Source organism: Vanessa tameamea, chromosome 9, assembly GCF_037043105.1.
Source record: "Vanessa tameamea isolate UH-Manoa-2023 chromosome 9, ilVanTame1 primary haplotype, whole genome shotgun sequence".
Taxonomy (NCBI): domain Eukaryota; kingdom Metazoa; phylum Arthropoda; class Insecta; order Lepidoptera; family Nymphalidae; genus Vanessa; species Vanessa tameamea.
The window spans coordinates 6264881-6290005 of NC_087317.1; the positions used below are offsets into that span (position 1 = coordinate 6264881).

Sequence of the window (25125 nt, forward strand, 5' to 3'; positions counted from 1 at the left end):
TTTATATGAATATTATTTCTTAAATTATATAGTTAAAATCTTCCAATAATTATATTTTTACTATTTATGGAGTTTAAGCATGTACAAATATATTTAAATGTTTATTTTTTTATATACTTTAAGTTTACTTTTAGTTGTGCCAACAGAACACAGATTATATCGCCAAATTATATTTTAAAGTTGATAACTCCAATTCACTGTCAGTTTCAATATATTTGATCATTGTCAAACTTCAAAGTCAGTTGTCAATATAAAACTGTTTAGTAAAATCGTGGGTTAGAGTTTATAATTCAAGTGAACATATATGCTATTTTGAAAAATAAACGTGAAATGAAATCGTATAATTAATTATTTTTTTATATGTTATATTCCTATATAAATAATACTTATTTCTTACAATGGAAATACAATTTGGTCCAAATGCTATCGATGAGCCGGTAAGTTACGCTTTATTTAAAAACTAGCACCTTTGTAAACTTTTTAATACAAACAATTATTTAAATTTTCACAACAAAATGTTTCACTTTAAATATAAAACCTTCATTTTACTTACAGAGTTTGCTCTACAAGCTGCAGCGCAAAATCAAAGTGTTTAATACCAATAATCCTTTGCCAAATCGTGGATATAACTTAGTAGCTTGCACTAGTAGATATGGCATAGTATTTGTAGCTTCACCCAATGCCATATTATCGGGTAAGAAACATAAACATAGTTTATTTATTCTTTTGTTCATAAATAAATCTAGATCGACCTATCTGAACACATGTTCAGGTAATTTTTAAACTTAGATTACAAAACAATTATAGACATTATCTTGAAGGCATTTTCGTAGAAAGTTATGATTAAGGGAGTGTATTGTTTTATAAATGATTTTGTTTATTTTTCAGTATATTATCTACGAGAATTGATTGACAAGGAATGTGAGCCTCAGCATTTATCCGTTAATCTTCAAATAGAGCCTAGCCATATTGCTGTAAACTGTAATCAAGAATGGTTAGCTGTTATCGGTGGGCAATCTCTACATGTTTATAAATGCATGGACTTCCATAATGCAGTAAGAAATTCTTTAAATACATCAAAAGATACACTAAATTTCAATAAAATTACACAATTTGACTTTTTTTTAATCATGGTCAAACTAGTAAGAAAATTTATCTCCTCATTATAAGTAGTCACCTCTATATAGTCAACAGAATACATAAGCTTCCATCCCTTGTTATCCACAATCTTGCTATATCACTTCTTATACTGGAACAGATCACTATAAAAATTATATATATACATATTTAATAGTGGTTGTACTGTAAGAAAATTATATTTAAATCATTTTACATATGTTTTAAATAATAAATAAAGAATGTTTACATATATAAAACATAAACATATTGTGCCAAAGCTAGACAAAAGATGTAAAACTTATCTATAATAAGTATTTTATTTAAAAAAAAACCTTAAAGAAAAACATATTCTGTTGCAGGATATACGGCCATCTGTGTCAATTAAATGTGAGGTACATCCATCAACATTTGTGTCAGCATTACAATGGAATCCATGCATCCCAGATACTTTAGGGATTATATACTTTGATGGCACCTTGCTCATAAGTCAAGTCAGCACTATGCAAGTGAAGAAAATACAATCAAATGCAAGGTACAAATTAAAAGTATTTGAGTTTGTCATTGTAATAAAATTCACCACTACCATCCTTATAGAGTATACCATCTTTGATAGAGTAATTCTTCCAAATGATTACTTAAAGAGTATTATAAAATGTAAAATATTTTTTTTAAATACCTATGATCAATGTGTGTGGTCTCATTGTACAAGCCTATCTGGATATGTCCCGAACAGCAGGCTAATTAATCTTTCTTAAAAATAGTAATTGTGACTGAAATCTGACAGGACGACATCATAAGAAAAAAATAGTTTATCTACAAATAAATAAATACTAGTGGGTCTCCTGCGAAACTTTGCATTTATTCAATAGATTTTTTGGGAAGTTCGAATCCTATGACAGGTTTTATTTTGATTTAATTTAATTGTAAACTGCAAGTCACTATTTGAACTGCTCAAAATGAGACTATAACCAATTTTTTAAATGCAACCATCGTCCTATAATCACAGGATCTATAATCGGCTTATGCTATTATTATATAATATAACTCAGTATCTATCATGAATATTAAGGCAAATTTATAATATTAGTCTAATTCTTTAAATGTTATTTTCTTTTAGATGTTTATGTTGGAGTCCTAAAGGCAAACAGCTTGTAACTGGCAACAATGATGGCACACTCACTCAATATAAACCAGACTTGTCTCCTATGAAAATGGTTCCAACTCCGAAATTGTTTGAAGGAAGTCCCGTTGAAGCTTTAGCTATTTACTGGATCTCTACTTACCAGTTTGCTGTAGCGTATCGAAATTCATCTGATAGTAGTCGTCCAGGTTTGTTGTTTGTTTTAACAAATAATATAATTTAATATAAGGTTTTACAAATTGATTGATTTATGTATCAGTGATCATTCACCTCATAATTATTTACAAACACTTTAAATCAAATGAACTGAAAATAATTGTGTTGTTACTATACTATGAAAATGTCTTTTATTCATAAAATTTTAATTGGACTTTAAACCATATTTTGTGTAAAGTAAAATATATTATTTATATATACTCAAATATTTCTTACAGCTGTGACAATAGTAAACACTCCAAAAGGTGGTTTGCCCTCCTGTTATAACTATGATGATGTTTGCTACAGCATGGGCTCCAATAGACCGTGGTATTATTATCTACAAGGACTCGCCCAATGGTAATTATATTTTTTACCATTTTTAAGCTTTTCATAACAAAAAATAATTAAGGATACACAAATTGTTATTTTAATTCAGATTTTTTTGAACCATGAATCAATTAACACTTTCTAGGGCGGTATAACTTCATAGGCATCAGCCTATGAAGTTATACCATTTACATTCTATTTTATTGTGTTTAGTGCACTGCTCCTGAAAGTGTTATTAGAGCTCAGCCACCTTTAGCGAAAGTATTCCTTAACCAACAAAGACATTTCTAGACAAATATTAACATAATAATTCTGTATTTAACAGGAATATAATTATTTCATCATCGTCAAATAGCATGGAGATAGCGACACTATCAACGACAGATGGGTCGAATTGGATTCAATGGTGTCAGGTAAAATAATTGTAGTTATATTGGTGCTAATTCGAATGTGATTGACTTCATAAATAATATGAGAGAATCAGATAATCTTAGCTCTTGATAATTTTCAAAGATAGAACTCAATAAATATGTTTAAAAAAGTATATCTTTGTATTTTCTTCCTTGTAATACAATGGAAAGGCAGCTAGCAAATAAATAGTCTGTTGGTTAATTATTTCTTGGCCCATTGCAATGTAATAGCAACAATTATTGCCCTGTTAACTTGCTCTCAACAATGATATCTAAGATATTATGTCCCTATGTTAATTTTTTGTCATTTTTTACATTGCCGTTTGGTGCTAGATTAAGTGGTATCTAAAAAATTTTAGTAACTATGTATATTCTATGTAGACTGATGAAGCAAGACCTGAATTACCGTTGACCGATAAAAGACAAGAAAACTACCCCGTCGGTATTTGTATTGATACAGCTGCTGTTCATCAGTTACCTTGGGGTAAGTTCTAGAATATAATAAAAAAAATCGTCGTAATATAACTTTTTTATTTTATTATCATTCATTGAATTATTTAGTAAATTTTTTTATGAAATTAAATAAATCTTAAACCAATTTAATTAGAAACTAAAGTTGGTTTGATAAATTCTTAATGTATTTTTTGAATAGCTCCATTATTCTTTAGTAGTACTTTTTTACTATTTACCAGTTTTTTATTATCTTTGTATATACAATAAAGAAAAAATGTGCAAAACAATCAAGAAAAGAAAATACTTAATGTTATTTTAAATAAAATGTACAAATACGGAGTGATACCATAGAAGGAGCTTGTAACCTTCGTTTAGATTCTAGAAAGTTATTTATAATTTTAGGAGAAAACGAAACTCTTCCACCGATGCCTCTACTCCACGTGGTATCTCAAACTGGACTATTGTCTATTTTCAATATTGTGAATCTAAACAAATCGGCACCTCAAATATGTACGCCGACTCAACCTATTGCCTTACCAGCGGCTGCTTTAACAAGGTAAATAATTATATAATTACAAGTTACAATAAGAAGACAGATGAGTTCAAATTACTCATCTGTCTTTAATTCGTATAACGCATAGCGACGTATTTGTTGCATTTGTTTTCAAAGAATTCTACATTTAAAAAAAAACCTAGTTTTTTTTTCTCATAATATATTGGAAGGCAAACGGGCAAATAGCAACCTTATACTTACCGTCAATTAGACACCAACATGGTCTCTGTAACAAATATAACAACGAATGATACTTAGTTTTCTTGACTTAGTTATGTCACTTGCGCCTGTAATTACACAACCTCACTTACCATTCAAACTAGAACACAATAATCATAAATAAAATTTCTAGAAACATTCCTGATGACGTGCCGTCGCAGCCTGAACCGCCACCAGTCGTCGCTCAACCAAAGGTAAACATACCCTCTAATAAATCATATAAAATAATTAACTATTCGTAGAACATATGAAGTAATCATGTAATTTTCATTATGATTCTATTATAACATTTACATCAACAGCCTATAAATTTCCCACTGCTGGGCTAAGGCCTCCTCTCCCTTTGAGGAGAAGGTTTGGAGCATATTCCACCACACTGCTCCAATGCGGGTTGGTGGATACACATGTGGCAGAATTTCGTCTATTATAGTCTTATGTCAATTAATTTAATTCTTTTACTGAAAGAAAAAAGCACATGGAAAAATATATTTAAATATCTTTGTTCTTATAAAACCTGCTCGCTGTTAGAGAAAGACCTCTTGAAAAGTAGGTTTTATTATAAACCATCAAACGGCTCTTATTCCTATAAATACGTGGGTCAATTCATCATATTCATCAGACATATTGAATTTTTTGTAAAGTGCTATGATATGCAAATACTGCAATTTTTGTATATTATTTTTTAATATCAGGTATAATGTCTCTATTAATGGCTTACAAATATCTCAAAATCGTTCAAACTTTGATTGCTTGCATGTTATTGTTGTAACAAGTTTGATTACAATTGATTATCAATCCATACATACTTGAATAGAACCTACTTAACTAATCAAACATATTTTTACAATCAACAGCAACAGATTATACAACAGCAACCATTGATGCAATCACAGCCAGTTATACAACAGCAGCCCGTTGTACAATCGCAACCAATTATACAACCGCAACCGATAATACCGGAACCTCAAAAACAACAGACTGTTATTGCACCCGTGAAGGCTATACCACAGCAACAAAGTAGCCCATCGTTCGTACCAGGTGAGATATAAATAGTTAAATTAAATACATCTTCAACATATTTACAAGACAAACACACGCACACGCATACGCACACACGCGTACACTCACACACACATACACATACAAATACACTGATATTATATTAATAATTTTTAAAGTAATTTATTGTTCATAGTTCTGTAGCAAGTAGTATCTAAAATAAATGTTTTATTTAACAGCAGCCAGCATACAAATGACTAAAGAACCAACACCGCCTGCTGTTGCTGAACCCCCCATCTCTGTGGTATTGTATACATATTATTATTAGTATGTGAATTATGTAACTTAAAGCCAGAGCCACACAACCGATCAACATGAAATTATGCACTCACCCACCTACCTTTTCTACTGGTGACAATTAATTTATTGAATATAGTTTAGTAAGAAACTTATTAATTTGAGAGATTAGAAACTTCTTATGATTGAACATTTATTCTGTTAATAAAAATCCGTATGTACAAAATTTAAACATGATAAAGTACTACATTTATTTCCATAATATTATTATTTTTAATTTTAACCGACGTCATGAAAAAAGAACATATATAATGGTAAATCTATATTTACATTCTAGCCTCAACCAAAGCCAAACGTTCAAGTGCCGAAACCTCAAGCCGTTCCATCGCCTGAAGTAAGTGCCGCTCTGAAATCAGAACAGGAAAGAATAAACAAAGCGAAAGCGAACCAGGAACTGAAGAATATGCTCATCAAAGAAGTGAACGACTTTCAATTGGAGTTGTACAATTTTATGAAAGTCACACAAGAGAACCGAGAAAAGGTATAATTACATATCAGAACTATGCCATACTATATTTCGTGCTGTATTAATTTTATTTCGCCGTTGACGTGCCACGCATACGTCATTCCACACTCTCGACGCCGACGGCATCCTAAGCCGCGATCCGGCCTATCAGGAGGCACCCTTAGCATGCATCCCATAAGTGGGCTCCCAACACCCGACTTGAGTTACTTAATTCGTACCCCGCCCAGTGACTCTGTAAACACCATAAGGGCCAACAGCAATATAGGCCGAACAAAATAATAAAACAAAAATGAAGTTAGTCAAGTCGATTACAATGGCAGGAGGAGTATAGATAAATATATCATTGGTCGGGACTTAAAATGATTTGTAGTATTAATTGTTGATAAAGTGGCGTGTTCGACATAGTTTGGAAGCAGGAAAGTAGGTAGTAATTTGAGTAGTGTTGTATTATAAATAAAGATATATTTAACAGAAACTGTTCGGAATGAATAATTTAGAGGTATATTTACAAATTTCATTGGTTATGTAAATCTAAGGTTTGTTTATTCTCTAACAATCTGCAATAGTCTAAGAAGCGTAACGCGCGTATCTTGTTCGATGTAATTGTGGCTCGTTGACTCAGAAACGTAAGTCGTTGTGTTGTTTTTTAATTTTAGTTTACACGAGACATTCAGTCAATAAACTTGGACGTGGAAATGAACATGAACACGGAGACGTTGAGAAAAGAGTGTGACATAGAAGATCTACGTGATAACGTAACGCAGCTCAAGATGGAACTTGTGCGCGCATGCGCAGTGGTCGCCGAGTCGAGGACGCAGGCCGAGTGAGTCCTCTCTAGCTCAAGTGTTATAATTAATATCTTAGAAAGTGGATTATGCGGCATAATTATATCCTATGGTTTCTTCGCCTTATTTTCCTTCACCGCCGAGCGCAAATAAATAGGGCCTCAAGAAATTTAGTAGTAGCCCCAATGAATTTAGAGTGTGCCTTAATTTGGACCCACTATCTTTGCCTAGGATCCACATGATCTATGTATTTACTTGATAAGTAAATTCACCTTATAAATGCAATAATTGACTAAAATTAATCAGAATATTCCTCCTTATGCAACTCCATATATTAGGGTTTTATACAAATTAAGTTATTATTTTTCTTATAAAGAGCGAAAGAACACCAAGAATGGTCTCAAATGGATCCACTGACGGCAAAACGAATAGCATCTGTAAAGAAACTCTCCTACTACGTCCAAAATCAGCTAGATCAAGCACTTAAAGCGCTTGATCACAAATGGAACGAAAATGATGCAAAAGATCAGTTTTGCAAGTAAGTAAACGTTCATTTATATCTTTTTCCAATTCGGCAAGAAAGACAGTTTGAACGCTTTCTGGGATCCTGATGTCAAATCATACATTGACCCACAAAAATCACTGTTTGTTACTGTCTTTGTGCAGTGGAATAATGTACTAAACGCAGTTATTTTAAAATGCAGACCTGGAGAACGAATGATTCGTCCCATATTAGATGACGTATACCAGCCTCTAGTGAAACAGCAGGAAATACTGTGTCGTCAGCAAGCTGAACTGAAAGCTTTAAGAAAAACAATGAACGAATGTAATTTTACACCAATGTTCAATTCGACGTCACTCTTACGAAGCACGCCTTTTAAAAACAAGTAAGTTTTCATTTATATAATTTTTACTGAAGTGATCCATGCTTGCATTATTTGAAGTAAAATACATATGTAGACTATACGTAAATTGACTTGATGGTGTTCTGAGATAAATATGAAATGTAAATATAGTGTTACAAATCTTGGTAGTGGGACTCAATGCAAGCCATCTGGGTATCTGAGTAACTGACTAGGCTATTCGACCGCTAAGCAGCGGTATTATCGTATACGTTATGGGGGAGTAAGCCAGTGTAATTTATTTTCTGTTCTGTTCAAAGATTCAGCTAAATTAAATAAATAATATAAAAACGTATAGGGAACCAACAGTATCATTTATCATTTATATATTATATACGATTTATGAATTTTTATTATATATATCTTATAAGTATCATATACGAATTATGTATTAAATCATGGAATTATTATTTGCTATATTACATAGCAAAAAGGTTTTAATAAAAATTATATGTTTCGGTAAATAAGTTAAATTATTACATTAATTCTTATTCCATATATTTTAGAGACCCTCTATCGAAACTCACCAAAAATATTCTAAATATGAGTATTGTACCTCAAAACAAAGCAAAGGAACAATTACTTAATTCCCAGAAGTTAGACGCACTTCGTGACGTTTTATCAAACCATAAACCAATCAAAATTAAACCGGTCAACCTGGAAATAACACAACACCTGGAAACCCTGAAACAGAGGTACGCAAAGAGTATTAAAGAGAAAGAAGAAAATAAACTACAACAGGTACCAGTAAAAATTGAACCCGTAGAAGAATTCGTAGCCCAAAAAGGTACATTGGTTTTTTATATCTTTTATAATACTAACATAATCTTAAGTCTTTTTAAATCAGATAACTTTTTCGTGTAATAGATACAAATCTTATTATAATTATCAAAATCATTTTAGATCTCTAAATTATTGATTCGTGTTTTAAATTATTACAAGATAGAATAATAATAAAAAAATATTATAAAAAAAAGAATGATTTAAAAAGTAATTCTCCTCTTAAGAGGAATATACGTCGTTGACCTTTCTCAATGAGAAGTTACTGATAAATATACCTTGGTTGTGCATTGCGTTGACGGCGAAAAGGTTCACAAAACTTTTCAGTATAACGTCTAGCACAGTATTATTGGACGACAGAAGTTCCTTAACGATTTGCGCGTTATATTTTAGGTAAAAAAAAAAGGTTATGAAATATATATTGAAAAAATAATTTGTTTTTTAATATTCAACATTCTGATGTCAATAAAATAATCTTGTGATAGATAACTTTGGAGAAAAAGTGATCAATTACGAAAACAGAGTTCAATAAATCTGATCTATTTATATTTATTATATATATAAATATTTTTCAGATGATGATGTAAATTAACATATAAACCGAAAAAGGTTTCACTGCAACTCAAAAAACTCTGCTACTCATATACATACATATATATGGCGTAACCCTCAAGGAAAATGTTTGGACATTATTCGCCGAACATGTGCCTTCAGATTATGTTCTGAGTACATTTGTGACTGCATTTCTTCCTACGCATATTTTACATTTACTGCCAGAACCAGGAAGGAATGATTTGGAAATACAAATGTAGCACTCGAATACTCACTAGTACATACTCGTTTTTGTATTCGCGGTGCGGTTCAGATCTTCGTTTTTTTATCATTTTTGTCATTCCATCTCGGCTTATCGTTTTGATTTATAGTCTACATGAAATTTATAACTAGTTAAACATCAAACGAACTAAAGCATGTAAGTGTGCGGTTCGATTCAAATGACTAGAAAATTTATCGCAACAATTCCATAAACTTGAAGCTTAGATTTATAGGTATAGGTTATATATATGTATGTATATAGGTAGGGATTCTTTACGTTGTCAAATATCCTTTATATATTACAGATATCAAAAAAGGAGAATCGTTGGAAATAAATCCTAAACCACTATTTCCGTCGTTCCCTCAAATGCCGATGAAAACAGAGCAGGAGCAAAAACCTTTTGCTCCTGCTCTTAATACACAAAACTTCACTCAGAAGTTAACAAACGTGCAGCCAATGAAAAGCGAAAGTAATATATTCATGTCTCAAAAGATCGGAGCTCCTACTGCTTTCGCTTGTAAGTACATTTTTTTGTAATAAAAATAAAATACTTTGAAAAAAATTTAGGCCAATGTTTTTAATATTTCATTTCGATGTTTTACAAGATAAATTAAGTTTTAAGCTACATCTAGTTAAAAATATATAAAATCTACAGAGTCCTCGAAAAATTGTATTAATATCGATAAGCTTTTAATTCAGACAATTGAGCTTAAACTTAATATATGTTGTACATGTGTTGTTAAAAAGTTGGGGATCTTGCTGATTCCAGATGATACTGCAACATCTGGTCAGAGTTTCCATGATGTCATTAATGTTTAATTTCATAAATTTCTGTTGTGTGAATGTATTTCTCTTTAATGTATATTATTTTAAAATTGTTTTTAGATGCACAATCAACGACATTGGAGACCAAACCTGATATAGTAAAAGAATCGCCCATTATTACACCATCGTACACGCCATCGACTAATTTGAAACCCGTTAAAGCTGCTAGTGTTGCCAGGACATTGTTTACTGATACTGGTAATATATAAAGTTATCACTAAAATATCATTTAGAAATAAATAGTGGTATAATATTAATACTTATATTTTAATTTTAATTTTAGTATCTATGTAGGCGGACGAGCAAATAGGCCATCTGATGGTAAATTGACACCAGTGCGTCACCAACCTTTGGAACGAAGATGTTATGTCTATATAATAAGTATTGCTGCTTTCGGTATGAGAAGTGACTGGTACCTATCCAGACTTACTAGCTCTACCACTAAAAGTAAAATATGTTTATTAATACACTTGGTGATAGGGTTTTGTGCAAGCCCGTCTGGGTAGATACCACGTACTCATCAGATATTCTATCCCCAAACAGCAGCACTCAGTATTGTTGTGTCCGTTTTGAAGGGTGAGTGAAACAATGTAACTACAGGCACAAGGGCCATAACAACTTAGTTCCCAAGGTTGGTGGCGCATCGGTGATGTAAGGAAGGGTTGATATTTCTTACAGCGCCATCGTCTATGAGCGGTGGTTATCACTTACCATCAGATTCATTTGCTCGTCCGCCAAACCGTACCATAAAAAAAACACTGCATTTCAAGACGATAATGACGGAAATACAATTACACAATTTATCTTGAATTAATAATAGTATAATGCCCAGTGGTCACCATTGTTCACAACGAGGAATTATAATGGCTTTGATGATGATGTCGTTCTGATCGATTTAGATATTCTGCGATCAAGTGTTTACGCAAGCATAATATGTGAATTCCGTCACTCTCATAATCCGATGGAACTATAAACTCGAGACACTTTCATATACTAAATAGATTTTATATTCTAGATTCAAAAGAAAAACCATCCGAATCACCTTTTTCGAAGCCTCCTAGTCAAGTAATTGAACAAGCACCAGTTTCACAACCAAAAGTGACGCCTGTGACTCCAGATACAAAAAGTTTACTAAGAAAAATGATACTCAAAAATGGCGCAGGCTCTGCAGAAAGTACGCTGCAACCCGCTGAACCAAAGAACGATGCTAATACCTTTATGGGCCAAAATATTTGTTCGCCTACTACGTTCAGCTGTAAGTGAAAATCAAATAAATCTTTGAATACAGTTACCTCACGTTATTGATCAAAAATATGTTTTGGTAAAACTCTGAACAATAATAAAGACAGACATAGTCGCCGACTTAATTTTGACGCATCCGTTCCATGATGCGATTCGTCTTCCCAAAACATCTAGAGCTTGATAAACGACATAAAATTTAATTGTTTACACCAAAAATATTATATAACTAAGATATCTTCGACATTATATTACTTTGCTCTAAAATAAGTTTTAATTTCTTTTTTCTATTTTAAGAGTACTTTATTTGAAATAATTCAAAGCATTTCTATTACACTTGCTGGTTAGTGATTACCATGATAGAGGCGGGTGTTCTAAGTTTGGTTTACAAAACTGGCACACTCAATGAATGTCATAATTTTGAAGTATCATGTGCGAGACTAAATTATTATACGAATTTTCAAATGTATATGTAACTGTTTAAATGCATGTAGAATATTCAATATAATATGTATCTTACATATGAATTGTGCTTGTAGTTTCAAAACCACCGACTGCCGCTGCGCCAGCAACTGTATTCGCTTCAAAGCCCACTAACATATTCACCAAGATTCAAAGTCCAACATCCGAAGCCACTGTTTCTTCACCCGTTAATCCAAAATCTGATGAAACAGGTGAACCAGAAGCTAACACAGCTTCATCAAAAGTTGATAAAACGAAAGAAGAGAAACCAATAACCAATATGTTCAGTTTGAAATCACCGTTGGTCAGTAAAAATCAAAACGTGCCCGATGTTTTGAAGAGCAGCAGCCAAGGATTTGCATTTGGTAAAACTGAAACGAAAGGTGTCGCTAAGTTAGCCGAAGACAAGTCTAAGGAAAATGTTCCAGAAAAACCTAAAGAAAACATTCAGCAAAAACCGGTACCTGAAAATAAAAACAACAATGAACTGACACCCAATCTAGCCGCAATGACTAGCAAAACTCCAGCACAGTCTGTTATAATAGGTAATATTGTATCACTTATTTGATTAATAATTGTCTTTCGTATAGTTATTTCATGATGACAATTTTATATAGTTGACCTCAAGAAGCCTGCTGCTGAAGCTAAAGTGGAAAAAGTTTCACTATCAATTTTTGCCGGGACCACAGTCTCACCTCCTCCTACAGGTATTTTTCTATAATATCTATTCTGCCGTATATTTTAATAAAATAATTCGATACTATTCTGACTATATTTTTTTACCGATCAAGACAATATTAATTGTCTTCATCGGTAAAAAGATATAGAATTCAATTCGTCGAACACTATTTTTTTCAAGTATCTGATAGCGAGACTCAAACTATCAATCATTGTTAATATTAAACACATTTTTTTTACAGTTTCTAAACCGTCAATTGAACCTGTTTCACCTGTGACTGAACAGGCCTCTGTATTTAGTACATCAGTATCATCTTCATCCGCAGAAAACTTATCAAAACAAGTTACAATAACTACCACAGCGTCTAAGCCGTCTGTGTTCGGACAAGCTGTCGACCAATCATCAAATATTATACCTTCAAGTACACCGCCACCTAAGGCATTAGAAATAAAAGAAATTAAAGATGACTCCCAAATAGAAACAAACGCAAGTCTATCAGATAATGCTGTGAAGAATGTGACAGATGATGTTTTCAGTGCAGCGTCTCCAGAAACTGCATTTAGTTCTACATCCACAACATTAACTACAATTACAACAACAAGTGAATCCAAACCAATAGTGTTTAGTACGCCCGTGACAACTACGTCTGCGTCTATGTTTTCAAGCACGCCACAGTCCTTTACGTCGCAGCCACCAGCGTTTGCGTCTAACGCGTCTTCAGTTTTCGCATCAGCTTCCGCCGCTGCATTCGGTCCTCAAACCACTCAAGCCTCTATATTTGGTACAGCAACATCACCATCGAATATATTCGGTTCTACGACGTCTTCGTCTATATTCGGTGGTTCTTCTTCCGCGCAAAGCTTATTTAGTGCTGCAGCTTCGAAATCTGTATTCGGTGCCACTCCAGCGGCGACTACACAAAGCATATTTGGTACATCACCGACCATTACTCAAGCATCTGTGTTTGGAACAAACCAATCTGTATTTGGAACGTCACCTACGGCGAGTCCAGGTTTTGGGACCCCGTCGACTCAGGCTTCTATATTCGGAACTCCTCCACCAGCGACACAGACTTCTGTGTTCGGAACTCCGACGCAAACAACACAAGCGTCGGTATTTGGAACACCGACGGCGGTCACTCAAGCGTCCATATTCGGAACACCTACTACTACAGCTCAAAGCGGATCCCTGTTTGGCAACGCTGAGTCTAATTTGTTTGCAAGTGCAAGTATATCGACTACTAGTGCTCCTTCTCAGACGAGTGGAGGAAATATATTTGGATCGTAAGTTTTTTCTTATACATACTTTGGTCTGCTTTGATTAATATTAGCTAAGCACTTCGATATACGGAAACGTTCTGCGCAAGAAGAGAATGCTTTATTAGTAAATCGGAGGTGCCTCCAAGCCTCCTCTTTCAGAGGAAATTTAGACCTCCAACACACTGCTTCAGTGAAGGTTATTGAATACATACATATTTTATGTTGTCAGATTTTATGTTTAAATATGTAACCTTCTTTGTTATAATCATTTTGTTTGCTAAAATCAATCAATTTTAATGTCGTATATTTTTACCAAGAAAAAACTATTGATTGGAAAACTAGTATAATCGATCGTTATTATTGTATTGCAGCTCATCGAATTCAGTATTTGGAAGCAGTACTGCCAACGTTTTTGGTAGTAAACAAGGTTTCACTGGCTCGAATCCTACCGCGGCCAGCATTTTTAGCGGAGGTGGAGCAGCCTTCGGTCAAAAGCCGGCCACTGACTTTTGGAGCGGCGGCAATACGAGCGCATTCGGATCTCCCGGTTTTGGTAATATAAGTCTCTTTCACTTTATATTTTTAGGAAACAAAAATATATTGAATAACCATCGTACCAAATCGTACAAACATTATTACATAATGTTTTGAACAGTATTTATTTTTCTAAAAATAAGTCGGTTGACAAGCGGAGAAGAGAAATGGGATAAATAGTTCTGTGTTGGTCTATTTACATATATATATATATAGAGATGACTAGTCGCCCGCGGCTTTGCTCGCATTTTATGGGTTTGTCGTCAGGTATTAGACATAAAAAAGTAGCCAATGTCCTTCCTTAATTTCAAATTTCTAAATTTCATTAAATTCGGTTTTGTGGCTTGGCTGTGAATGAGCAACAGACAGACAGAGATACTTTCGCATTTATAATATTAGTATAGATGTTAAATTTTATACCTTATCGATCTGCCACGATTGTCAAAAATCTAATTAACTATCTATGCTGAGATAAAATACTCTAAATATTTGTTTTATTTATAAGATTTTTACAATTCCTGGATTATTGCATCAGGTCAACAACAACCAACGACCCAAGCTTCTTCAATATTTGGAACTTCAGGCGGTAGCTTTAGTGCTACCTCCGCTCAGCCATTTGGTAGTCCGGGACCGTTTAGCGGTGGTGAAGCTAAATCAGTGTTCGGATCTCCTCCCCAACAACAAACGGGTATTTTTATATATTATATACATTACATTAAACAATTACGACAAAGGCGCCACTTGATGGTAACATTCTTTATATGAAACATAATCCTGATTAATAATTATGGTCAAACAATGTCTGATGGCCCAGTGGTTAGAATGCGTGCATCTTAACCGAGATTGCGGGTTCAAACCCAGGCAGGTACCACTGAATTATCATGTGCTTGTGTTTATAATTCATCTCGTGCTCGGCGGTGAAAGAAAACATCGTGAGGAAACCTGCATGTGTCTAATTTCAACAAAATTCTGCTACATGTGTATTCCACCAACCCGCACTGGACCAGCGTGGTGGAATATGCGGCAAACCTTCTCCTCAAAGGGAGAGGAGGCCTTAGCCCAGCTGTGGTCAATTTACAGGCTGTTAATGTGAAAAAAAAATGTAATATCTAAAAAATTGTTTTATTCCTACTTCTTTAAATTATAAAAATGGAAGCCTCCTTATAAAATTCACGTTACTCGACTAGAAAGCATTCAAAAAGGATTTACAAAGTTTTTGGCTTTTTTAGTTCTTTCACATTTTTGTTGTTATTTTAAAGACGTATTAACGTGGGTGTGTTGTGTTTTGTTTTTTTTTTTTGTTATTTAAAATGTATAATGTAAACGCCTGTAGTGGTGTATCACACCGTACATGAATTAATTTCCTACTTTTTCTTAATAACTTGTGAATATGCCGAAGGTGTTTCGTAAATTTATAAATAAATTAAAAAAATAAAAAATGAATTATTTATCGTTCGTGAGTTACATTTCTGAAGTGATGGTGTATTTCTAGCGCCGGGAGCGTTTGGAGGATCACCTGTATTTGGAACAAAACCAATGTTTGGGGGACAACCCAGGTGACGAAAATCTACTTATTATAATTTAATATAAAAAAAACTATTAATTTGAAGTGTATACCTAATGTTTTTGCCGACTCTATACAAAGTTAATATACTACCGTTAAAATACATACAAAGTTAACTCCCACTTTAATGTTGAAATTTCTAAAAAATGTTTGGTATTGCTTACGTGATACAAGAAACATGTACTCATTAGTTTGATCGGTGCGTAGATAGACCAGACGATTTTATAACTATAGATAATATATGATTTGCTTGCAGTTTTGGTTCTCCGGCGTTTGGTGGTTTCAACAAGAGTCCAAGTAGTGGATTTGGCGCACCAGCCTCATTCGGCGGCACCGGCTTCGGCGGATCTCCCTTCGGAAATACATCACCGAGTAAAGGCTTCGGGAATTCTTCACCTAGTGAGTATTGTTGAAAGTTATCATGACGAAAATTATATTTCTACTTCACAATAACTGATTTGCAACACGCTATACGACGTTAAGTTGTTCTATGAAAAATGAAATCTATCTTAATGAAAAACTCCACATATTAGTATCAGTGTCAAAATGCCATGTTGATTCCAATGGCGGGAGGAGTTAGATAAATAAACAAATTTAACAAATTAACATGACAATATCGTTGGTCGAAATCTATACGTATAATAAAATTGGAGTGTCTGTTTGTAATATTAAAATAACCCATTTTTACTAAATGTATATATATGTATACATGGTACATATACTTAAATAACATTTTTTACAATTTTTGTCTGTCTGTCTGTCTGTTTGTTCCGGCTAATCTCTGGAACGCCTCAACCGATTTCGACGGGACTTTCAATGGCAGATAGCGGATGTAATAAGGAGTAACTTAGGCCACTTTTATTTTAGAATTATATATAGAATAAAAATAAAATCACGCTACAATATCCAAATAACTTAAATTCAAACAACGCGCACGAAGTCGCGGGCACATATAGTCTTAAATAATCTGTAACATTAATTATAGATTAGAGAATAAATTGCCTTTTGGTCGTTGTCGTTGGTAGAAATGTTGTAAAATGTTCAATAAAATGAATAGTTAAGTGGAATCACAATGGAATGGTCCGTATTATTAATAAATATGTATTGACAAAAAAATGTGTTTAGTTCATAATATAGCAGAGCTGTTTTAGCTATTAGCAAATCGCACGAAATATGTTTTGTTTATCTTCATTCCTCTATTTCCTTCTTACTTTTTGTATAGATTGATTTTTGTGTGTTTGTATGATCATTTCACATATTTTCAGAGAAATGATGGTATCGATTCAAACCTGCTTACATCTGACGCGTAATCAAATATATCAACTTATTAATTTTAAAGTTTCACAAGGGCATCTTTGAACACGTTCAGGTTGGTAACGCATAGTCGATGTAGACAATGGTTAATATTACTTACAGCGCCAGTGTCTATGTGCGGTGGTGACCACTCATTTCCCCGTCCGGCTTTCTATTAAACAAAAATAATAACGGTGGCTGGCTTTGAGGGCCAAATATGAACTTTATAAAGGAGAGAAATCATCCCAAGATAAATTTACATATCCGAAATGTTAAATAATATATAAATATCGTAACAGACTTCGGGTCACCTACACAATCGAACGCCACCTTCGAGAGTCTAGCGACCCAGAACACGCTGACGTTCGGCAACCTGGCGCAGCAGTCGGGGCAGCCGCCGCAACCCGCACCCACCTTCAACCCGTAAGTATCATTGTACCAGTGGGTTTTGGTGGACCTTATATTGCATACAATTAATAATTGCTTATATATTTTATATAATAGTCAATACTTTTGTATAAAGTACATAATATTTTAATTATATAATAGAATTTCATTTAAAAAAGGAACACTAATACTGAAATGTGCTAAACACACATTTTTTTTTGCTATGATTATGAAACAACAAAAAACTATTTTTGACTAAGTTAGGTTATAATATAAAAAATAAAAAAATATAAAATAACGTTACAATTTATAAAAATAAAATGTAAAAAAAGGCACGGGCAACTGAGCCCGTGGATGTTGTTAAGTAAATAAAAAATTTTTTTTTATAAAAAACGAATTAAAATGAAAAAAAAAATAAGTTTTTTTTTTATTATTTTTGGTATAAATAAAATAGTTTCTTAAATAATGTGTATACAACGTAAAAAAAATTATATATAATGTAAACTGTCTACTACTACTGAAAGATTTAACTAGAAGAACTACTCTACTAAAATATTGTGAACGGTAAACTTGCAATAAAAACTTATATCGATGTTTTATAATCCCTCGATTGGGTCAGGTTAGAGTTTTTAAAATTTAACTGAAATTCATTTCTATAAACTAATCATCCGAAATATAATGTATTAAATTGTAAGCAGTACGTTAGATTAAATGAATTTATAATTTGAAGTGACACATATGTAAAAACTCCAATAAAATAACTCGTATGGGAAAGATATTGGGTAATATTTATATTTAATTCACAGATCGCCATCGTTCACGGGTTGGCGGGGCTGATGATCGTATTACAAGGAACGTGCTGCGAAAAAACAGCGATAAATGGACTTTCGAATGGAAATAAAACAGTTGAAATTGTTTAAAACAAATTATAAGATATTTGATATTAGCAAAACCGTAAGATGATTCGAAATTTAAACTGCGTAACTTATTTTATGTAAAAAAAAAAAACCTTTAAAACAAGATCTTATTCAATGTGATTGTGTTGTTATAAGCAAAAAAATTCAGCTGAATCGATAAAAAAACGATATAATATTTGTTTTGGAAAATTACAATATTTATTACATTTTTCTTTAAATTTCTGAAAAGCTAAGTTTAGTGATGCAGCGAAGGGTAAACGCTTCGACAATTGTCCGAAATTTACATAAATCGAATATACATTATTTTGATATTTTCTACTAACGAAATAACCAATCGCTCCTCGTCTTGGCCCACTGGTGATAGTTTTGACACGTACATTGATTTAATTAATAAAAGCTTTTTATGGTTTTTTTAGTAATATTTCCAACTGAATAGTGTATTGAATCGTTGTATTGTATTTTGTGAAATAGAAATAATTATTAATAAATATGATTTAGTATTTTGTACTGAGTTGTTTTTTTTTGTTTTATGGGATTTTTTACCATCACTTTTCCACAATAATTTCGTTAGTAATAATAATAGTAACAGAAAATATAAAACTCACTATTTGCTTGTGATTTTTTAAATTAATAGGTGGATAGGTCGTTGACGTCGCTCGATTGGGCAATACTGAACAATATATGGCCTCACACCTTCGTATGTCTCGATTGAGTGTCTCGTCTCGCATTGATTTGTAAGTCAATAAATGGGCGTATCTTAATATAATTACATTTTTTATATTTTATAGCGACGAGCAAATGGACCACCTGATGGTAAGTGGTCACCACCGCCCATAAAAAATAGCGATGTTAGGAATATTAATCATTCCTTACATCGCCAATTCGCCACCAACCTTGGGAACTGAGATGTTTTGTCCTTTGTGCCTATATTTACACTGGATCACTCATCTCTTAAGCCGAAACACAGCAATACTGAGTACTGCATAAAAATCTTGTGATAGATATCTTAGGAAAATAACTAGTAAAAATTAATTCATCCTCTGATTTCGACTGCCAGAATTTACATATTTATTTCTATTACTTTTGATTTATTTTTGAAACAATGATGTAATGCTTTATATTATATAGGTTACCATTTTTTAATTTTTCCAGTAAATATAACAGAGTAAAGGAGGCAACGCAAATTTTTCTATTTTTTCTATTTAGGAAAAATTGTGTAATATATGGAAAAAAAGGACCGAAATCTTAAATTTTGAAATTAAATTCTTAAGTTTTAATAGAATCAACCGATTTTTAAGAAATAGAGACTAAACTATAACTTGAAATACGGCCAACAATAAGTGCAGTTATTAACATTAATTATAAGTTTTAGTGAATTATTCAAGAAGGAGGTTGTTTATAACGTACCAAACGTAATATAAACTTTAAATATAAAGTTATTCTAAAATAACAGACAGACACTTGAATTTTATTTATTTGTACAGATAATCATAAATTCGATTACAAAGTTTTTAAACTTGATTCGTTAGTTGAACTGAAGCAGCCACTATTTGTTCAAGAGTTATCTCAAAGTATAATAGGAGCTGCGAAGTTTTTTAAAACTTATCCCATTGAAAAGTTCACGATTTACTAATGAGGGTACAGAAAATTGAGTTCGCATCTGCAAACCAGTGCCTCAAACTTTCCATATATTATTGTGCCTGACGTCGCCTTCATGAAACTAATTAAAAAAATTACACTAATTAAAATTACAGACGTACCAGTAATGGAGCTAAGTAATATTATTTGATTTACTATTGTTGAGAAATCATGACCGCGGGGTGATATAAAAATGATATTCCTGACCTAAATTATTTTTTTAATAGCATAGGTAGGCGAACTTGGTAATGGGCCACCTGATGTAATATGAGTGACTACCCACTGAGGACCCCTTGCCCTACCCTGAGTTACCTGAGCAAAGTTACCGGTAGTAAGGTTTAAAACTGAAATCATTTTATTAAAATTCTATATTTTGCTTTTTTTTTTTCAAAATCACAGATTCGATTCCTTTTATTTCTTATTTTCTTTATTAATAAATTGTATGTGTGCAAACCCGCGGATCGTTAGTACCTATGACATAAAATGACGCGCTCTTGCAAGTTTTGACCAAAATAAGTAGGTAATTAAGGTTTTAGTTTTAGCAGAATCCAAGTTATTGTGTAGTTTAAGAGTACCAAAGCAAAAAATAACGAGAAAACTGGTTTTTCCCCAAAGTATATTTGGCTTTCTTAAGTGCTCTTGCGATAAAACAGTTCTTTCGATAGTATCCCTAATTCTTCTATTATCGGATATCGGCGTGGAGAGCCGTATCCAGTGGCGTAGATATCGTAGGGCCAGATGACGCATTGCACCAGTGCCTCGGAACTCAGGGAACCCTCTAAGCTTTGAAAAGAGCGGATCAGCCAACTCGCCAGCTCCTGAAGTTAGAAAACCTCGATTCTGCTCACAAGATATTTTTTTTTGTATCTATAATTTTGAAAGGCAATATAAGTTAAAGAGGGGGTGCGGGCCCGATTATTTTCCTATGCACCGGGCCCTTGCGACCTAGATACGCCACTGGCCGTATCCTCCTTCTTAGAGATTGTCATGAGCCACAAGGATATGATGAAAACGGAACGAGAAGGGCTCAATCCCGATCAGCGGAGCTCTTCTTATAGGGCGAGGGTGATCTAAGCCCCAGTACTCATCGCTAGTGCGTATGGTTTTAATGAGTAAAAATCCCATATAATCAAATACCCCAAAGGATCGAAGAACAAAAAATATAGGTATCCGTTTGTAGACATACTTACCAATAGACATTTTGAACCAAACGTTTATTTGTACATAGTTAACTTAAACTTATATTGGGCGATTCGATAAAAAAATAATATTTATACATTATTTAAATTTGCAGTCCCTAAACATTTCACTGTAGGTTCAAGTGTACTCATTATGTTAATGAAGCGGTCTCTGAGTTAGTTTGAGTACTTACTTGACATTTGAAAAAGAACAAAAAACATTGGGCACGTACATGGGCGACGGAAATATTTTCAAATCAAAATCTACTTTATTCAAGTAGGCTCTTAAGATGGTGTAGATGTTCACGGAAAAAAGGTAAAGTACATTTAATACATTGACAAGGTGCTGAATAAATTTGGACGAGATAGATACTTAACTCCTTATTCGAACGGTAAATTTAATAATAAAAATGTTTCCTTATTTACTTTCTCAGTTTTTTTTTTCATTGCAGGAATATACAAATGCGCCCCTTTGCACCTACTTACCTCCTGGCACTCAAGTGTAATACAATCACCATACATATTTTATTAGTAGGGTTTTAGTTTTATGTACACTCTTTTGAAAACTTAGATGTATATACTACTAGGTACTTACATCATAACGAATATCGTATCATTAATATTTGCTTATTTTAAAAGGCATCTCAAATAAATTTGATGTCATGAGTGAAACGTGCGTTTCTGTAAAAACAATATGTTCGATACTTGTCTGAATTGCTGGTACTTCAATTGATTGAGTACTCTTATTGCTTGATAGTAGAGTACAATGGTCCTCGCAATTTAGTCCTGAATTAATTTTATAGCCATATTAAATGGAATACATGAGGCAAATTAATGTACCTACATGATTACCTATTGTCGTATTATCCATTGAGTATCTATTTTAATTTTTTTCAGGGCAAATAAAACGATAAACATTATATATTATATTAGTAATTATAAACTTAAAAGTATTGTCATACTTTTTTATTGACAAAGAACAATTATTTATTACAATTACAATTATTTATTTTACAAATTTATTGTCTGTAGGTAGGTACACACAAACATAATTTGGACAAAAAATTTATATAATTAATTACGTACCAACCTACCGAATTGAAGAGATAAATAAACAATAATATTATTTTTTTATATAAAGACTTGTCGTCTTTTTTATATAAAGTCAATAGTGATAATTATTATTATAGATCTATATTGAGCTTTGCATGAAGACCCGTTGACTTAGCGGTTTTGCTTAACCTATATAAGTATAAATAACATAATACACAATCACTGCTTGTCTCTGTCTATATTTTCGCTTAGTTCTTAAGCCACGCAACGGATTGTTTTAAAAAGAACGCTAAACGAGGAATGTTTGTACATATAATTTATAAATATTGTGCCAAAGGACTGAACGACGCATAGACGATTTTGTCCAAAAATATTACGCTTACGTACATAGCTAACGCTGGTTAAATCTTAAGATATCTTCAAAACAATGTATTATTAAAGTTTATGTATCAAAACACACACAAATCGTGTATATCTTCTAAGGTACTTATACTCAATATAATCATTAAAATACAGTATTCAAAAAACTATAATTCATGTGCGAAGCTATTTTCTCAACCCTTCTTTAGATTATATCATTCGAATACTTGTTTACTTCAAAGTCAAAATAATTATCAATGAAGAAGCGTTAAACTTGCCTATAGATTTTCGGATTGAGATTCGGAAATAATTACCACGTGACCTAAGAAGAATCAGCGAAAGAAACTCAGCTGTTTTTTTTCCAAATTAAAATTAAAATTGTAAATTACAGAAAAAAAATATTGATATAAAATGGTCTTAATATGTATAGCAACAATTGTATATTGTACAGATATCTGTCTGTACAATATACAATAATATGAAAGATTAAGCTATAGTAGGTACTTTTAAAAAAAAACCTTAACGTACAAACCCCTATTCGTATTTACTAAGCGTAAAAGAAAAATAGCTTGCTCCGCAAAAGGAACTCGGTACATGCCTGGCAAATTTCAAGGTCTCATAGTTTAGGATGATAATATGTAAAAAAATATAATGAGTTAAGTACTCTCGCAATTGTTATAATTATTATTGTTATAGACTTAAGAGTAAAATAGGATAAGAAATTAAATATTTTACCAAACCCGTAAAAGAAAAAAATACAAATAAATAATTACGCAAGTAGGTATTATACCTACCTACTTAACAGGAGTAAATCTTTGCTTATATTTTTCTGGACAAATTGTAAAGCAAGAGGTTTTTAAAAATAAAATAAATTTGGTCAAAAAATAAATGTCTTCTACACTTCCATCCACGAGATGCTACCGGAAATTGAATCTTGGGTTAGGACAGTTTGCTGCGGAACGTTTCCGTTTAGAGTATGAGGTTTATCCGACTGTCGAAACTAAAACGTAGTGGTTATATACAGGGATATTGGTAATTCGACGTGTTCCCGTTAGGAGGTGATAGGGGTGACTATTTGCGTTAATTTTAACCTGTATATGCATAATGCAAAAGTGAACCATTTTTGAGTTATCGCGTTTTTTAGATTTTTTCAAAATAAGTCAAAAATGAAACTTCAAAAATTTATTTAAAAAAAAAGCATCAATTAAAATATTTTTTTTTCTTCTGTTTTATAAAAACGATTAAACACTGGATATTTTTCAATATTTAAACAATAATTATCGGTCCAAATTTAAAAATGCTAGACGGAAAACGATATTATTTTAATTTTTTTTTCCCTCAAATAGGCCTGAAAAACAAAAAAAAATCATTTTGAAACTTGTTCTGCAGATTATTTTAAAAACATAATCGTTTACTTAGCTTTCCGAAAATGTATAAAAACTAGGAATTTATTTCAAAGCAACCGAAATAAAATGATCAGAAAGGACGCTGGTGGAAATTCGTATTCAAACATGACCGAATTCGTACTAAAGGTCGCGCTTTAAAATTCCCATAAAATTGATTTAAAATAAAGTATAAGAATAGTTTAACCATGCTCAATTTTGGCTCCCTCTTTGATCATAATTTACATTAATGATATCCCGTGTTTTTTAAATGTTTGTTTAGTTTACTTTTAGACAACTCATTATGAATTAAAATATCGAACAGCTATCTTTACCGAAGTAGGTAGAATGGTATTGAAACAATTTTCATCTTTCAAAAATGAGCATTACGGAGCATTTATAGCTTAGGAGACAGAGTTCCGGAGTCGTCTAAATTACTAAAGCAAAATAGCATTTGTGTTCTTCCGTGACAAATATTACAATGAACTTGATAATTATTGTTTTAATTATATTTTAACAATCATTACGCAACGTAAGGTATAATCAATTGGTATAAATTATCATCTCTAAGTTGAAATAAATGATTAATGAAAATTTTATTCATATATGAAAATTTTCAAGAATCATGTTTTTACAATATATCTAAGTATATTTGTTCAATCTAACAAAAATAATTTAGAATTTTATGAAAAGCAATCCAATCCAATATTGCGTTAGTCAAAATAAAATGTTGCGTAGTTTTTTATTGTTTGTTTTGCTAAAACGCAAGGATGGTCATTTTCAAAAGATTTTATTTTCTGTGATTTTACACCTTGTCATTTGTGATATAAGT

At 32.4% G+C, this 25125-nt stretch overlaps 1 protein-coding gene across 3 annotated transcripts; it reads left to right on the top strand.

The window, feature by feature from the left end:
* The first annotated feature begins 271 nt into the window (after nucleotides 1–271).
* Nucleotides 272–18801, top strand: LOC113394968 (nuclear pore complex protein Nup214). 3 transcript variants are annotated; one of them, XM_026632468.2, is made up of 29 exons: nucleotides 272–437; nucleotides 556–694; nucleotides 889–1055; nucleotides 1479–1651; nucleotides 2237–2448; nucleotides 2695–2815; nucleotides 3111–3198; nucleotides 3577–3679; nucleotides 4051–4204; nucleotides 4554–4614; nucleotides 5275–5458; nucleotides 5659–5723; nucleotides 6054–6257; nucleotides 6899–7065; nucleotides 7404–7565; nucleotides 7732–7914; nucleotides 8436–8716; nucleotides 9828–10040; nucleotides 10409–10546; nucleotides 11364–11603; nucleotides 12127–12594; nucleotides 12667–12756; nucleotides 12970–14011; nucleotides 14359–14540; nucleotides 15057–15209; nucleotides 16014–16077; nucleotides 16342–16484; nucleotides 17678–17801; nucleotides 18572–18801. In XM_026632468.2, the coding sequence occupies exons 1-29, from the start codon at nucleotides 399–401 to the stop codon at nucleotides 18600–18602; spliced, it is 5391 nt and encodes a 1796-aa protein (XP_026488253.2). In that variant the 5' UTR covers nucleotides 272–398; the 3' UTR covers nucleotides 18603–18801. The 3 variants fall into 3 exon arrangements, with proteins under 3 accessions (XP_026488253.2, XP_026488255.2, XP_026488254.2); XM_026632470.2 differs by having other exon boundaries at nucleotides 12262–12594; XM_026632469.2 differs by having other exon boundaries at nucleotides 5662–5723.
* Nucleotides 18802–25125: the final 6324 nt, after the last annotated feature.

Bases quoted from the DNA above. Each gene is read 5' to 3' on its own strand.
- LOC113394968 (XM_026632468.2), top strand. From the start codon at position 399: ATGGAAATACAATTTGGTCCAAATGCTATCGATGAGCCG. The intron at 3,680-4,050 runs GTAAGTTCTAGA...TTATAATTTTAG, and splicing joins TGTTCATCAGTTACCTTGGG to GAGAAAACGAAACTCTTCCA. The intron at 10,041-10,408 runs GTAAGTACATTT...AATTGTTTTTAG, and splicing joins AGCTCCTACTGCTTTCGCTT to ATGCACAATCAACGACATTG.